The sequence below is a fragment of the Neomonachus schauinslandi genome, chromosome 2 (genome assembly GCF_002201575.2).
Source record: "Neomonachus schauinslandi chromosome 2, ASM220157v2, whole genome shotgun sequence".
In the NCBI taxonomy this organism is placed as follows: domain Eukaryota; kingdom Metazoa; phylum Chordata; class Mammalia; order Carnivora; family Phocidae; genus Neomonachus; species Neomonachus schauinslandi.
In genome coordinates, this window is record NC_058404.1 from 38,515,962 (window position 1) to 38,532,094 (window position 16,133).

The window sequence follows — 16,133 nt, forward strand, 5'->3', positions numbered from 1 at the left end:
AAGCCTGGAAATAGAGAGATGGAAAGAAATGACCTGGGTGATTTTGCTTCATGGGCAGCAAGGGCTTGATCAGGTCAGGTCAGAGACTGTTGTAAATGTTACAACAATTGTAAACATGCCGCTGGAGAGTCCTAGAAAGTGGTAGTTGTGAGGAAATTGAAGAGGCTGTACAGTGGGAGTGTGTAGTGGGATGGACATGAGTTTTTGAGTCAGTGGCCCTCAGCTTGAAATCCAGGGCTCTTCGATGAGCTCTGAAACTTGACCTAAGTCATCAGACTTTCCCATGTGCTTCCTCATCTACAGAGTGGAAGTCGTAACCCCTGCTTCATGTGCTTGTAGTGAAAGCGGTCATGTCAACCAGGCATGTCCTCCCTACTCCAGCGAGAAGGGTGACTTTTAACAGAACCCTGATGAGCTGAGAGGATGAACTGAAGAAGGTGAGAATGTGACTCTGGCAGGGAAGGTGATGGGAAGTAGTTGTAGGTTGTATCTTTTCACATGGAGATCTTGATAGAGAGAAATACTGGGAGTTAAATTGCAGCCCTTAGCGACTGCCTACTAAGTGCAAGACCTTCTATCAGACTCTGCTGGAGTGAGAACATGGGTGGGTTCTGGCTCCTGTTCCTCAAGGTATTTACAGTGTAGTAAGAAAAACAAGTATATGCATAAATAACTAAATCACAATTGGATGCTAATTCAGATACACCGGGAAAGATGAACTCTGCAGGAAATGGGTAGGTAACATTTCATAGAAGAGTTGGCATTTGAATTGGATCTTGAAAAGGCATTCTAGAAACACGGGTGAGAGAGTACAGTCTTGTTTAGAGACCGTACATAGCTTAGTGGAGCAAAAACATTGGGTGCGCGGAGGGAGTGAGGTCAATTATAGAAGCAAATGTTTCTTTAGGCATTGAAAAGCCATTGAAGTTTTTTTGAGCCAGGAAGTGACATGATCAGACTGGCAGCATGTGTCTGGGTGGCTTGAAGGGAGGAAAGGGCAGTTGAATTGCCTTTGTATTAATACAGGCAAGAGAATAAGCTAGAGAGCGAAGGTAATGACATCACACGGGAGGCAGCTGTGAAAGAGTCCCCTTTCGGGAGGAGCGAGAGGACTTGGTGACAGATGGGAAGCCTGAAAGCTTGGTGACCAGTGCCATAGGAGGAGGGCCAGAGGGAGGGGAGCACTTTCAGGGTTGGGAGGTGTGCCGTCTTTAATTTGCAACATGCTGGTGAGGGCTGGTTGGACTTGCATGGGAGATGACCAGCAGGCGCTCGGATATGTGAGGTTGGCACTTCAGTGAAGTGAAGATTTGCAGATCTGCTAGTAGCTACTTAGAGGTTACAGCTGAAGCAGGGAGAGAAAAGAGAGTTGTTCAAAGAGGTAGTGTGTGCAGGGGAATAGAGGTACTAGATGATGAGAGCCTGAATTTTCTAAGGGTCTCATTCTTTGGGCATACATGGTTAGTTCATGGGACAGCGCGGTGAGGGCTGACTGAAAAGGAGGCAGTTTCTGCTGAGATTAGGTTGCGAAGTCTGTTAGATGTGACTTGTGATTAATTCCTAAATTGCAGTGTTCAGTAGAATGAATAACTAGCAAAAGTACACATTGCACCCTCTGCCTTTCTAGGAGCTGGGCCTGCCTTTCACCTGCCAAGGTCTGCCTTGGTTTAATGTTACCTAAGAGTGCAGCATCGTTAATGCCCTTAACTGGTCTCTTCTCTATCCGGGAGAAGCTGAGACGAGAATAATTGAGTAATCTGATGCTGAATAGCATGGTAAATGGCATCGCATGTCAGGGGAAGGAGAGGAGGGTTATAGGAATGAACTCTGAACCTAGGATTCTCTGTTTATTCTGGATCTTCTGAAAGTGACCACTCAGAGAAGCCAGCTGGGGAGTTATGAGACATTGCTCATGTGCAGCGCCCCTTTCCTTCAGTCTTCTCCACAGGGCCAAAGCGATCCGGTTCACTGATCAGGCTCTCCTCCTGAACAGGCTCTTCCCAGCTAACAGCCAGGTCCCTCCGGCCTTGCGACTGGACAATTCTCTCCTAAACACAGAAACATTTTGTAATGTACCTGAAGTGTGAAAAAGCGAAGCTAGATGTACAGAGCAGGAGGGCAAGGCGATGTTGATGACAGCTCTGCGGTAGAGCTAGAAGATGTAGGGTCTCATTTAACCTGTACCTTTCCAGTTAAAAGGTACCTCAGCCATCTTGAATTTTGCAGTGAAGCAGTTCGTACAGACTTAAATTCTAGTGCTCGAGAGGCTTGATGTCATATATTAACTGCCTATTGCAGCCTCATCTGAGTATCAGAATTGTCAGTACAGAACCACGTTCTTCTGATTCTGTCTGTGCTTGCTGTACCAGTGCAGTCTTGGCCAGAATGGAAAACCCCAAACTCCAGTTGAGTGGCCTGTGTTTGTATGTCAGGCTTGCTATAAGCTCTCTTGCCCCTATTCCCCTCTTCCCCTCTTCCCTAGATGGAATTCCCAGGTGGAGTCTACCTTCCTCCATTGTAGGCATTTCTTTTACATTTTTTTCTAGAAAAGATCATGTATAGAGCCAAAAAACATCAGTGCTAAATATCCGAAGTATAGAAAGTGGGCTATGTGGGTTTTCTTGCCTTAGAAACTCTTATGAGTGGGTGACTCTAAGCTGTTTTTTTTTTCTTAGACAGTGGTGTTTGAAGAAATTTCCAGATGAGGTCAGATCACTGATTAAACTCATGTCCTGCTTTTGGCTCTGCTGGACCGTCCAGAGCAGTCTTGCTGATACTTGAGGGTTCTCTCTCACCTTGCGTAACTGTGGAAACAAGTTTGAAAAGACACCTTTTAAAATATCTATTCTATTTCTTTGACTTGCCATGGACATAACTTTTTTTTTTTTTTTAAGATTTTATTTATTTATTTGACAGAGACACAGCGAGAGAGGGAACACAAGCAGGGGGGAGTGAGAGAGGGAGAAGCAGACTCGCCACTGAGCAGGGAGCCCAATGCGGAACTCGATCCCAGGATCCCGGGATCATGACCTGAGCCGAAGGCAGACGCTTAACGACTGAGCCACCCAGGCGCCCCTGGACATAACTTTTTATGCAGTGATAACGTATTCCAGTTAGGGATAAGTGAGCTCGTTTTCACCTCTCATTATGGGATAGTGGGAGAGACCCTGGCTCAGTGTAGTTAGATGGGTGTTAAGGAAGAGAGACTCTAGGAAGAGGCTTCTTTTCTAGATCTCTTCTAGAGTCATTATTTCACTCACAGTGAGGACAGTTAGGGTGTTTTGCAGTTTCCCACGTTCTGTCACATATATGATCTCATTTGATCCTAAGCAACCCCATGAAGCAGGAGGTTGATGTACCATCAGTCCTATTTTGTAGATAGAAAAGAGTGTTGGGATGAGTTGCTTAAGGGACTTAGCATAAGTGTTCAATTAGATTTTTTTTTTTTTTAAGATTTTATTTATTTATTTGACAGAGAGAGACACAGCGAGAGAGGGAACACAAGCAGGGGGAGTGGGAGAGGGAGAAGCAGGCTTCCCGCAGAGCAGGGAGCCCGATGTGGGGCTTGATCCCAGGACCCTGGGATCATGACCTGAGCCAAAGGCAGACGCCTAACCATCTGAGCCACCCAGGCGCCCCAGATTTTTTTTTGAAATTTCCATATGGTGTTTTTGTGTGTTTTTGTTTAACACTATGCCCTACTATATCATGTTGTGGGGTCCTCCTATTACGAGGCTACTCAGAGGTGGATGGACAGTCTAGACATGGATATTTAAATACTCAAAAACTAAAATTGTTGCTTCTGGAATAATTTGGGGGGTAGGCAGCATCAGGTGGTAGGCAGTTGCTGAAAGGATGCTTGATTTTGCTGTTTGTGAATAGCTGCTCTTTGGCAGTGAAGAAGAAACACGAGAGGTCTAGCTAGTGAATTCCTTAGGTACCCTGAAGACAGATTTGGGCAGAGAGAACCTAAGCCCGAGAAATTTACCCAGGCTTCTTGAGTCCCTAGGCCTTTACTATAGGTGACTCATCTTTTGTTCCTTGTCATCAGGAGGGGGACTGCTCTAGAAGGAGAAGGCTTTGACTTTCCTTTTAGAGTGGGTGCTTTCTCAGCTACAGTCCGATCTCAGGTGACTGGGATTGAGGCTTTCCCAGAATGGAAATGGAGTCATTCGCTGTATGAAGAAGGATCTCATTCTGTGTGTTGCCGTTTCTCCCCACAGTGGGCCACCTTGAGGATGGAGAGAGGCGCCAAGGAGAAAAACCACCAACTTTACAAGCCCTATACCAATGGTAAGACTGGCTCTTCCTTCTTATCCCAAACAGTCCCTTTGAAACATGTTCCTAAGTGCTTTTAATTCCACACATACTCTTCACTGTATCAAAGGGAGGATATGGACTCTGAATATTTTTTAATGATTTTTATTTATTTATTTATTGAGAGAGAGAGAGTGCGGGCGGGGGGAGGACCAGAGGGAGAGTGACAAGCAGACTCCATGCTAAGCACAGAGACCAGTGAGGGGTTCGATCCCAGGACCCTGAGATCATGACCTGAGCTGAAACCAAAGAATTGGATGCTTAACTGACTGAGCCACCCAGGCGCCCCTGGACTCTGAATATTTTTAGCATGCTTCCTCCCAGCATGCTGCTTGACATGGATATTCTCTTTTGCAGGAATCATTGCAAAAGATCCCACTTCACTAGAAGAAGAGATCAAAGAAATTCGTCGAAGTGGTAGTAGTAGGGCTCTGGATAATACTCCAGAGTTTGAGCTCTCTGACATTTTCTACTTTTGCCGGAAAGGAATGGAGACCATTATGGATGATGAGGTGACAAAGAGATTCTCAGCAGAGGAATTGGAGTCCTGGAACCTGCTGAGTAGAACCAACTATAACTTCCAGTACATCAGCCTTCGGCTCACCGTCTTATGGGGGTTAGGAGTGCTGATTCGCTATTGCTTCCTTCTGCCACTCAGGTGAGGGCAGGCCGGATGGGGATTAAAGGCCTGAGCTGCTGGCTGCCTAAGCCCGGGCATGGTTGGCCTCCCTGTGTCGCTCTGCTTTGCTTTTCCATTTTAGAAAGGAGCATAGTTTGATTCTGTCACCTGCCAGTCCATCTGACCCTTGGAAGGGTACGCTGGGGGTTATCTTTTAAAGGCCCTTGGATTCTCTGCATATCAGACAGAAATCGTGGGGTTTCTTAAAATCAGACTACTCATCTAGATGGCCTAAACAGGGACAGGGAACATGGTGTACTTTCTGGCCACTCTTCCCTGGGCATGGCTGATGCTTTCCTGCAAGCTTACCTCTCTAATACAGAGGCAATATTGAGCTCTCAGTTTTTCTGTACCACGTGCTATTCTGAGTACGCCTTGCCAGCTGCCGGTACCTCAGGCTCTACTTCCTGTTGCTCCCCAGAAAAGCTCTGCTTCCGCCAGGGTGTGGAGCCAAAGGGAAGGGTAAGACAGCAGGACAGCAGGTGCCTGAGGGCAGAGCGGCCAACAGTAGGCTTTTCCATCATTCTGGCTGCCTGATGGCTGAGGAGATAGCATCTACTGAGAGCCAAATCCATAGCTCACTGTCAGTTTGGAATTAAAATGATTTCTGCTCTCTTTTCTAGATGAAACTCTTACCTGGATCCTAGGTGATCAGATGGTCTTGGGGTTGGTTTTCGTGATGCTCACTTTCATCTTCACACGTTCCAGTCTATCTGTAGTGCAAGGGTTTGTTTGCTATGTTTTCACGTGTCTTCTTCTTACAGGATAGCTCTTGCTTTTACTGGGATTAGCCTTCTGGTGGTAGGCACAACCGTGGTGGGATACCTGCCAAACGGGAGGTGAGTGGTTTGCGAGAGTCCGTGTCTGGAGGGTACTTAGTTCTGCAATGGCGGCTCCAGCCAGACCACTCCTTTGGGGACAGCCAGACCCATGGCATCTTAGATAGATAAGATAACCCGTTGATAACAGTGGCGTCAGCATTAAGATTGTATTTTTCACCAGTCACACACTTCCCATTTTAAAGACAAGGGAGGAACCTCACAACCATGGAGTCCAGGGCCAGCAGATTTTTTTTTTTTAAGATTTTATTTATTTGACAGAGACACAGCAAGAGAGGGAACACAAGCAGAGGGAGTGGGAGAGGGAGAAGCAGGCTCCCCGCAGGGCAGGGAGCCCAGTGTGGGGCTCAAATCCAGGACCCCGGGATCATGACCTGAGCCGAAGGCAAACGCCCAATGACTGAGCCACCCAGGCGCCCAGGGCCAGCAGATTTTACAGCATGTCATTTAGTTTTGAGCATTCTGCTGTGTTGATAAATTGGTAAAAGGAAAAGAAATATAGGTAGGGCTTTTTTTGTGGAGAAATTTGTTCCTTCTGGAAGTTCTGGGGCTAGCTCTCTTCTTCCCTGGGCTGGTGAGGTTAGACTCTCTGTCCTTGGAAAGGAAAGGAATCGAGGAGGCTCACCTTTGCTGGAAATTTGAGGGCTATAAATTCTAAACCCAGTCACTTCAGTAAATAGAAGCACTTCTCGTCATTTCTGTTTCCTCATTACATAGGCATAAAGAAACTTGTACACCATAAGAGTTTTACCATATGCGGTAATATTTATAAAAACATCTGCAGTTGTAAAGGGCTGTAGGCAGTGATAGTTACATTGTTAGAGGCCGTAACTTTTCCCGACTTCCTATGTATAAAGTAAAAATAAAAATCTTCGTCCTGTCCTACCAGGTTTAAGGAGTTCCTGAGTAAACATGTTCACTTAATGTGTTACCGGATCTGTGTGCGAGCCCTGACAGCCATCATTACCTACCACGACAGGTGAGGGTACTTTGCATGACACGGGGAAATGGCATTGGCCAGCGAGGGCTCTTCTGAGCTCTCAGAGCCCATGAGGTGGGTGAGTAAGGGCTGAGTTCCAGATCAGTTGTTTCACATGGATTTTGTTGTTTTGCGTTCTTTTTAAACACAGGGAAAACAGGCCTAGAAACGGTGGCATCTGTGTGGCCAATCACACCTCTCCAATTGATGTCATCATTTTGGCCAGTGATGGTTATTATGCCATGGTAAGACCGTTTTCTGTTGCTTTCTTGGGTAAGTAAGAGCTTTAGAATGCTCAGGGCTGGGATGCTTCTGGACCCTTCAGAAAGCCCTTACTTAGGAATATAAACGTGGAAACACGTTTTTACACACGGGCTCCAATCTAGATTGTCACCTCTGTTTCTGTTGCTTTGAGAAATCCTTGGGACTTTGATAGGGGGTATTCTGAGCAGGGTACTAAGAGTGTGGTTGGAGATTAGACTTTGGATGTTTAGGCAGACCATGGAAGGGAGTGAAGGACAGGGAAGGAGGATTTGAAAGGACTGGGTTCAAGGGCATTGGAGAATTTGCCCAGGAAAAGCATTTTTACACAAGGTATTATTTCTTCATTATTTCTTATTTGGGCTTTCAGCTATGTTTTTAATGATGTATCTTTGATATCACCGAATAAAAGGCAAAATTTAAGATTCAGAGAGTCTAATAATGGTTTCTTTTTTTTTTTTTATATATTTTTGAGAGAGAGAATGAGAGACAGAGAGCATGAGAGGGAGGAGGGTCAGAGGGAGAAGCAGACTCCCTGCCGAGCAGGGAGCCCGATGCGGGACTCGATCCCAGGACTCCAGGATCATGACCTGAGCCGAAGGCAGTCACTTAACCAACTGAGCCACCCAGGCGCCCTAATAATGGTTTCTTAATAGTGAGAAACCTATGCTTGTCAAAATGTTAGAGGGTGAGAGGTTGGGGTACTTTCCTTTTGGGATCTGGGGCTGTCTCCACAGAGCGGGGGATTTGTGTGGGGATGGCTTCACTCCCGGTTATGCCTTTCTGTGAGATTAGGTGGGTCAAGTGCACGGGGGACTCATGGGTGTGATTCAGAGAGCCATGGTGAAGGCCTGCCCGCACGTCTGGTTTGAGCGTTCTGAAGTGAAAGATCGCCACCTGGTGGCTAAAAGGTAAATCCACAAAATGCCGTTGCTCTGTATGATCAGTTAGAATGAACGCATTTTAGGCGTGGTTATCCCTCCACCGTAGAATCATAGCGTCTTCTACACTGAGCCTGTACTCCTTTCATAATAAAACATTTTTTTCCCTAAGACATGGAATATAAGAAGGTATAGAAACCTTGGTATTATTTGCCAAGTTAGTAATCTCTCAACCTTTTTCATTCCTTCTACTCATTGTGATAAACCACATATGAACTTTTAAGGCTATTTGAAATCTCAAGGTGAACTCATTATCACAAATAAAAACAAACTTAAGGCAATGGAAAAAAGGTAGAGCTGGTGTACATAATGGCAAGAGCTTTGCAGGAAACCGAGAGGAATGAAGACTCAGCTGAGACCATCTTCTACAGGGACAGGTGAACATGCCCCGGATTCCCTTTACTGCATCTCTCAGGGACAGTGCTAAGCCAGGTGGACTGTAGGTTTAACCCAACACAGGTGTCAGGAAGTCCAGAAATCCAGTAACAAGTGTTTATTGAGGGTGCTGTTAGCAAGGCCCTGTGGCAAGCACATCCTTTAGGTCGTCCCAAGCCTGAGCAGTGTCCTCTACATAGACCTTAATACTTAACTGAACAGCTGGATTAGTTAAATAGTCATCTGATTCTCCCTGTCTGTATAAGTTTTGTCTTTATGAGATTCAGACTGGGTTTATAAAAGATCATCATATTTGTTAACTTGCTTTCATACGCCATCCGGTGTGACATCTGCATAGCTTATTTATAAGTGCATTTTGATGATGATGGATGTAAGGCTGTCTGAACCTTTGTTTTCTTTTTCCCTTCCAAAGACTGACTGAGCATGTGCAGGATAAAAGCAAGCTACCCATCCTCATCTTCCCAGAGGGTAAGAAGGGGTCGATCCCTGTAGAGAGCTTCTGTGTGGGAGGGTCCAGAGGCCATGCAGGATGGTTTTATCCTGTTTGAAGAGCCATTAGAAGAATTTTTCTTAATATATTTAGTTCTTAAACTCCTAATCTCTGAGGTAAAAGGACCAAAAGAAATTGCACATTTTACTCTCCTGTGTTTTAGGAACCTGCATCAATAATACATCAGTGATGATGTTCAAAAAGGGAAGTTTTGAAATTGGAGCCACGGTTTACCCTGTTGCTATCAAGGTACAAGACCTCTGAGGGCGTATGTGGTCATTGTCACAGCTGCCGTGAATGGGACACAGCGAGAGAAAGGGGAGGAAGAAGGTGGTGTCACCGGCCAGCGGGTCGGTCCTCTGGTGGAGCAGCTTGGGCCGGGCTAGTGTGGGTAGAGTGTGCTAGAGGAGGAGAAAGGAATTGTTCACGGTTCACAGCCCGCTAGAAGGGACAGGGGGTGTCTGAATGAGGACCAGCCCATTCTAGCCCACACCTCACTGCCATCACCAGATTCAGGAAATGGCAAACTCTTTCACAAGCTTTGCATGCTGTGCCCCGCTTACAACATCTTCATAAATCTTCCAGGAGTGAAAGGTGCTCCACTTGAAGAGGAGGCTTGCTGTAGGGAGTGGGGGGTATGGCCCAGCTGGATGTGTACATTTGGTGGAAAGGGGAGCATGGATGGCTACAGATGTGTCCTTAATACTGAAGGAAGAAACAGCTCCACTGCTTTGGGTTGTGGTATCATTGTAAACACCAGGAACTATTGATGAAATGCATCTCAAGAGCTTGTCTAGGCTCTCCCCCACCTTTTAGGAACTTGTACTTCAAACTCACTGGGAAGATGGGATTCAGTTAGTCCGTTTCCTCTCTCCGCCTTTACATCCATCTGGTTTTATAAATCCATACGTTGTACTGTTTCTGTTGGCAGTATCGTAGCCAATGAGGTTTATCCGAGGTGCGATTATTGCTAATTGAAAACTTTTCCTAAAAGAATGTTATTACTCGCATTATTACTTCTAAACACTACAGGCTGTTGTCAGTGTGTTTAGTGCTTACATTGAAATCTCAGATCAGGGTAGAACAGCAAGTACATTTGTGCCAGTTCTACTTAAAATTTAGTCTCCACCCTTTCGCAAGGGTCCGCGTGTTGTCTGCAGAGCACTCTGTGGAGAGGATCCGTGTCACTTAGCACAGCCAGTGCAGTGCAGGAAGAGGGGTCTCTCTTGGGGCGACGAATGCTTACCAGCACTCCCCTTTGCCAGGGAGGCCGAGCACTGGGGCAGCAGTGGTAGATGCATGGTGGCTGGAGGAGAACTGGCTGACCCATGGGTTAGGGCTGCCCAGGCCACCTGTTGAGGATGCTGTCTCTGGGAACAGCATGAAAGAGAACAGTCTGTTAGCGGTGTCTGCCATGGGAGGAGAGCCTGGGGAGTGGTGTCTGTCTCCTGCATCCCATCCTGCATTTCAGTATCCAGTGCTCCCCATACATGGGCGGTAAAAACAGTATTAGAAGAGGCCCTTCCTTACTGTTTGCTCCAGAACATCAGTTCTTTGTAGCTGTATCAGCATCCCCTGGAGGGACTGGGAAAATGCAGATTGCTGGGTGTTTCTGAACTTGCATTTCTAACCTGTTCCGGGGTACTCCAGATGGGCTGGTTGAGAACCACACTTGGGGAGCCCTGCTGTGGAGCAGTGGTTCTTAAACAGTTTTGAGACAAGGACCCTTAGGCCACTTATGGCTCCTCTCCAAAGAAAAAGTCATGTCAGCTTTACATATAATTTCATTTTGTCCACAGATTTATTTAAGCCCACTTAGGATTAAGAACTGCTCTACAGCAACGTTGCTAGTTTTGTAAAGCCTTCATTGGTAACCAAATTTGGATAACCTTAGCAGTTTCAAGGCTCTTACTATGTTTCCACCAAAATTAGGCCATTATTTGATTTTGAGAAATTTATTGCAATTTTGAGTTTCTGCCGCCTTTTTCTATCTACAGTGTCAGCGCAGCATGGAACAGAGATTCAGCTCTAAACAAAGGGCTCTCACATTTGATGTCAACTACTTTATCCATATAGGGCTTTATAAAATACAACACCATTTTCTTCAAAACATAAGCATTCGTTTCTGTTTAAAACTCATTCTTCTCCCGTATTTCCCTTTGCTATTATAATGTAAGCTCACGGAACTTTCTATAGTTAAATCTAAATTTCTTAGTTTAGTCTGTAATTTAATCTAAATGTCTTCCTTCCTGTGTAGTCAGGTCCACGGCTAGGCATAGTTATCAGAAACTGTGAACAGTTTCTGTTCTGAGAATCATGAAATCTAGGCTTGAGGAGCCTGAAAGATCCTGTGGTTCACACCCAGCCCCACTCCGTCAAGGGCGACTCCTCCAGCATCCCTGCCGGTGCTCCTCTCGAGCTTCTCCAGGGAGAGGGCGTTTCTCACACCGGTAGCAGCTTGCCCCTGCGGGATCACTCTTGCCATTCCATCTCCTTTTCTTTTTCCACACTCTGGTCCCCATCTTTGCTTTATAGTCACAGCCTGAGGTCGTGTGTGTGATAGCCCCTCAGACATTCGCTAGCAGTTGCAGGACGCTCCGTTCGGGCATTCTCTTTGAGGACTCAGTTCCTTTGGTTGCTTCTTACGTAACTTCCTCCCTCACCTCTCCCCCACTGCTTACTTGCCACTTAGCTTTCTCTTCTGGTGGGTGAGACTGCGGGTCACAGCTTCAGCCACGTTGCCCACAAAATGCAGCCTTCGCTTCCAGTAGAGTCATTGGCAAAAGAAGGTATCTGGTGAGCCTGCTGCTTGGTGGGAAGCGCAGCACGTGCGTGGCGGAGGCCTCGTGAGCTGTCGTGCGTGCCTCAGGTGCTCTGAAGAACGCTGGTGACGCCATCAGCCCAGAGCCTCCTGCTCACAGTTAGCTTTGTTCGTGCTGTCGTCACGGAAGTATATCAGAAGCTTTGTCGTTTTCTCCTTGGTCAGGGGCACCAGAAATGATATTAAAAAGTCGGTATGTTTGGGTGAGGTACTGTAGAAGTATGGATGAATGAATGAGGCAGTGTTGGAGACAGGCGAAGCACGTGTGGTGGAATGTTCTAATGGTTAAATCTGGGGAATGGTGGTAGGAGAGTATCTTATGCTGTTCTCTCCGGTTTGGGATATGCTTGAACACGTTAAGAATTACATACACCTATGAGTGAGGAAGGCGTGAAATGGGTCAAAGAGGGAGCTCATTTGTTTGAGGAAAGCAGTTCAGGGAGTCCTCCCTGATGATCGACAGCAGAATCTTGAGTCCATCGGGAGGTTCATGTTGCTAGAGGTCAGAACTGCCCGGGCATAGAATTACTTCAGAAGTGTTTGTGGAGGGGTCTGAGAGCGGCTTTCTGGAACTGATACTGCCCTGGGTGACGTGGTCACAGAAGTTGCTGGCGACACCCACGTTTTGTTAGAACTACTGACTTCTTACCATCCAGTTTTCCACTGCTTTTCAGTATGACCCTCAATTTGGTGATGCCTTCTGGAACAGCAGCAAGTATGGGATGGTGACGTACCTGCTGAGAATGATGACCAGCTGGGCCATTGTCTGCAGCGTTTGGTACCTGCCTCCCATGACCAGAGAGGTGGGTACTCACACTGTGCAGAGTTCTTGGCTTCCTTCTGTGTGACTCCAGCCTGTGTTGAGTGGTCTCATTTATTCTTTCTTACAGACAGATGAAGATGCCGTCCAGTTTGCAAATAGGGTGAAATCCGCCATTGCCAGGCAGGGGGGGCTCGTGGACCTGCTGTGGTGAGTCAGAGCCGGGTTTTATCTGCAGAGTCTAGCAGGATATGAATTTCTGAAGCAGATGCTGAATTGTCTCCTTTTACGAAGAATCCGCCTCTCCCTGGTGTGGAGAATTAAGCTCGCCAGCCTTGGAGAGTGAGCAGTGTGACTCCTTTCTCCTAGTTCCAGCTCAGAAGTGTCCCATGCTGCCTTGACCTTGGGCACACACAGCCCAGCACGCTTCGTCTGAAGCAGTTGATTCTCTGTACCTTCTGGGGTCTGTACCCGTCTGCCAGGGCACCCAGACGGTCCTTGTCTCTTTAGGTAGGGGTGACCTGATGCTGGTCTGGAAGCTGCCTAAACTGGGCTCTCTAATCTTATGTATTTGGTAAAACTGGACCATCCTTAGAAAGGCAGAAGTTTCATTTATTACAATGAGTTGTTCCTACTAGAGCAGGAGTCGGTGAGCTCTCTCTGTGAAGTCAGTAAATACTGTAGACTTTGTGGGTCTTGCGGCCACTGTCGTGACTGCTTCAATCTGCCACTCGTGTGACAGCACCCGAGACCATATGGAAACACATGAGCATGCCTGGGTTCCAATAAAACGTTCTCAGAACAGGTGTCAGGGTAGGTTGGGCCCACGGGCCATAGTTGTGGACCCTTACGCTAGAGTATGAGGTGGTTAGACCCCAAATAACAGGAGCTGACTTGGGAGGAGTGCTGGTTCAGGGAAATCATTCCACCCTCTAGGACCCTTTGTTTTAAGCACAAGGGTCAGCTCTATGGGGCACTTGACTAAAGTGGGCATTATGGGAAAAGGATGTAGTAGAGATTCACATTTTAAACTGACATGTGGGTTCTCAGGTGATGGCATGGTCCTCGAGCACTCATTGTGAGCCAGGCACTGTGCTGCTGCCGGGGATGACCTCACCCCATCCTCACAGTAAACCCATGCAGTGTAAGAACTGTTACTCCCATTTCACAGATGAGACAGCAGAACTCGAAGAGGTCCGGAAACTTTCTCAGAGTTGCAGAGGAATCAGGGCACCAGACTTTGAACCCAGGTCTGACAGGCTGCTAGAGCTGGAATGTTTAACCACTGTTCCACATTCCCTGTCCACGGGGCTACCTTTAAAAAGGCACCTTTGCTGTGGATTGTAAAGGGCATCACACATAGAAGAGCGTTCGCTGTGAGGTCTGTCCAGTGATGGGGCGGGGGGAGGGTTGTGCTTCGTCAGACTTTCTCTGCCACCACCACCTGCATAACTCAAAGGGGGAAGTATAGGTGTAGCAGAAAGCCTGAAAGTGGACTGGGGTTTCCGTCAGTCACTGAAGGTAGGTGATGCTAATTCTAGGGTGTAGGCGAGCAGTTGGGGTGCCAGTTAGGAATGGGACTTTGAAGAAGCAGATCCCAGTGTAGAGGTAGTCGTCAGCCCAGGAGTCTGAGAGTGACTTGGATTTCTCTCCAGCGCCATCCTTCAAGCATGGAAGAAGTAAGGACTCGCAGTTCCCCTTGTGTTCGTTGTTGGTGTGCATCTCTGGGTCTGAATCTTAACAGACTTTATTTCACAGATCAGATTTACAGATGCATTACCTTCTCCGTAGTTCTTAAAGCTTGGCTCACCTTTGGTGATGCCAGAATACCTCCTGTATCTGTTGTCGGGTGAGGGTGAATGTTTGAGTAGAAAGCGTTGTAAACTCCTTGGTAGGTAGGTTTGAGCGATTACAAAGTACGTTGACCGTGAGGAGTGACTTCTGAGCCCAGGGCAAGAGTGAGAGATTTAAGGTAGAAACGGTGGAATTGGGGAGTGCCGGGTCAGTATCTGAGGTCACCCTCACGGGGGAAAGAACCATGAAGTGCTTTTGTTTCTGACAGCTTCTTCTGGGGTTTTGAGCAGCGTGGTGCTGTGATGTAAGGGTGGGTAGGAGGCCGTCTTTGCTATTACATCACACTCTCTCTCATCAGGGATGGTGGTCTGAAGAGGGAGAAGGTGAAGGACACGTTCAAAGAGGAGCAGCAGAAGCTGTACAGCAAGATGATCGTTGGGAACCACGAGGACAGGAGCCGGTCCTGAGCCTGCGCCTCGCGCTGGCTGGAGCCACCACTTGCAGATCCTGACCCGCGAGCCAGCTGGAGTTGCTGCTGCCGCCGCCCCCGCCGCCCCCGCCGCCGCACCCTTTCCAACTCCGGGGCTCCTCAGGCCGCTCTGGATCCCAGGACTCCAGCTTCTTCAGACCCGCCCCAGAGATCCCTGGGCGCACCGTCTGAAGTGGACGCTGCTGGGGCTGCTGCCCAGGATGAGATGCCTTCTTGTCTCTTTTACACTAAGTCCGTTGGAGGAATGCCATTAAAGTCACCTCTCCACCTGTACGTGTGTGGGGCTGAGTGGTTGGGAAGAAGCAGCCACGTTCCCGTGTTCAGGACATTAGCATGTCCGTCTGTTACAGACTTTGTTGGGGAAAGGGTCCCCCCATTTGTGAGGAGAGGCACTGCCGAGGCAGTGTGACTTGCTTCAGCCTCAACATCACCCCCCGAAGCCTCGGAGCTCTGCAGACAGGATAAGAGGAAAACCGCTGTCTGCGGGGGCTTGCAGCAAAATGAGGTTTTAATTCTTGCGCTCCTGCCCATGGGCAGTCACCAGAGGGGATGGCAGGAAGCGAGGTGGACCGGTGACTAGGGTGTAGTGGGAACCAAGAGTCATTTTGTGTTCAAACTCCACTGCTAACCCTGAACTCCCATGTGACTTGCTCTTTGTTAACTGGTGCCTCAGTTTCCCCATCTGTAACCTGGATCAGGAGGGGAAGGGTGGTGATACCTACCTCACAGGGTTGTTGTGGGGATTGAAGTGCTACTTTAAAGGACAAGTTGTTCAGTGTTACAAGTATAGGTCCATGAAACGTGGCAGGAAAAGGTCTGAACTCGGAGCTGCTGCAGAGGGCTTTGAGTTTCTTTTTGTGAGTAAATAAAATTGTCTTTGATGGTCAATTAATTGAGGGGTTTTCCCCTTCACTCTTTGTCCCCCTGATGTAGCCCTAGGCAACACGCTTCGTACAGCAGTTATAGTTCTCTGACTCGACCAAAGCCCCGAGACTGTAGGGAATCCACTTGACTTCTGGAATGAGGAATAGTAGTGTTCAGAAGAAGCTCCTCCTCGTATCAGATGTTTGCCTCTCTCTCCGATTAATTTAGAACTTCCAGCACAGACTGAGATGTGGATTTCTCCACCGATGGGTGCCTGGCATTAGAGGCGTGTGAAGAGGCACCATTTGTTGGGGACAAGGGCAGGGCAGTCTGGATGTAAGGACAGTGGGAAGCAGCAAGGAAATAGGGGGGCAAGGTAGGAACAGAGGCTCTGGAAGGGTTAGTGAGGGGACAGCTTGGGCAGGTGGCTCTTGGGTGCACTGTGGGCTTCCACACAGCCGGAGGAAAACTGTGGGCTTCCTGGGTCCCCTGCGCCCGCCTA

General features: G+C 47.7%; 1 protein-coding gene and 1 pseudogene across 3 annotated transcripts in view; both read left to right on the forward strand.

Annotated features, from left to right (window-relative positions):
* The window catches only part of GPAT4 (glycerol-3-phosphate acyltransferase 4), a 33,527-nt gene extending 17,859 nt beyond the window's left edge, over window positions 1-15,668 (forward strand). For 2 of the 3 annotated variants that reach the window (XM_021681591.1, XM_021681592.1), the window contains 11 exons: window positions 4,224-4,293; window positions 4,675-4,975; window positions 5,761-5,835; window positions 6,725-6,814; window positions 6,966-7,059; window positions 7,871-7,986; window positions 8,825-8,880; window positions 9,066-9,151; window positions 12,398-12,526; window positions 12,614-12,693; window positions 14,636-15,668. In XM_021681591.1, the coding sequence (XP_021537266.1) occupies window positions 4,224-4,293; window positions 4,675-4,975; window positions 5,761-5,835; window positions 6,725-6,814; window positions 6,966-7,059; window positions 7,871-7,986; window positions 8,825-8,880; window positions 9,066-9,151; window positions 12,398-12,526; window positions 12,614-12,693; window positions 14,636-14,744 (1,206 nt within the window). In that variant the 3' untranslated portion in view covers window positions 14,745-15,668. The remainder of the gene's footprint in view (window positions 1-4,223; window positions 4,294-4,674; window positions 4,976-5,760; window positions 5,836-6,724; window positions 6,815-6,965; window positions 7,060-7,870; window positions 7,987-8,824; window positions 8,881-9,065; window positions 9,152-12,397; window positions 12,527-12,613; window positions 12,694-14,635) is intronic. The other variant, XM_021681593.1, reaches the window with a different exon arrangement.
* On the forward strand, window positions 9,820-10,019 carry LOC123324117 (annotated as a pseudogene).
* Window positions 15,669-16,133: the final 465 nt, after the last annotated feature.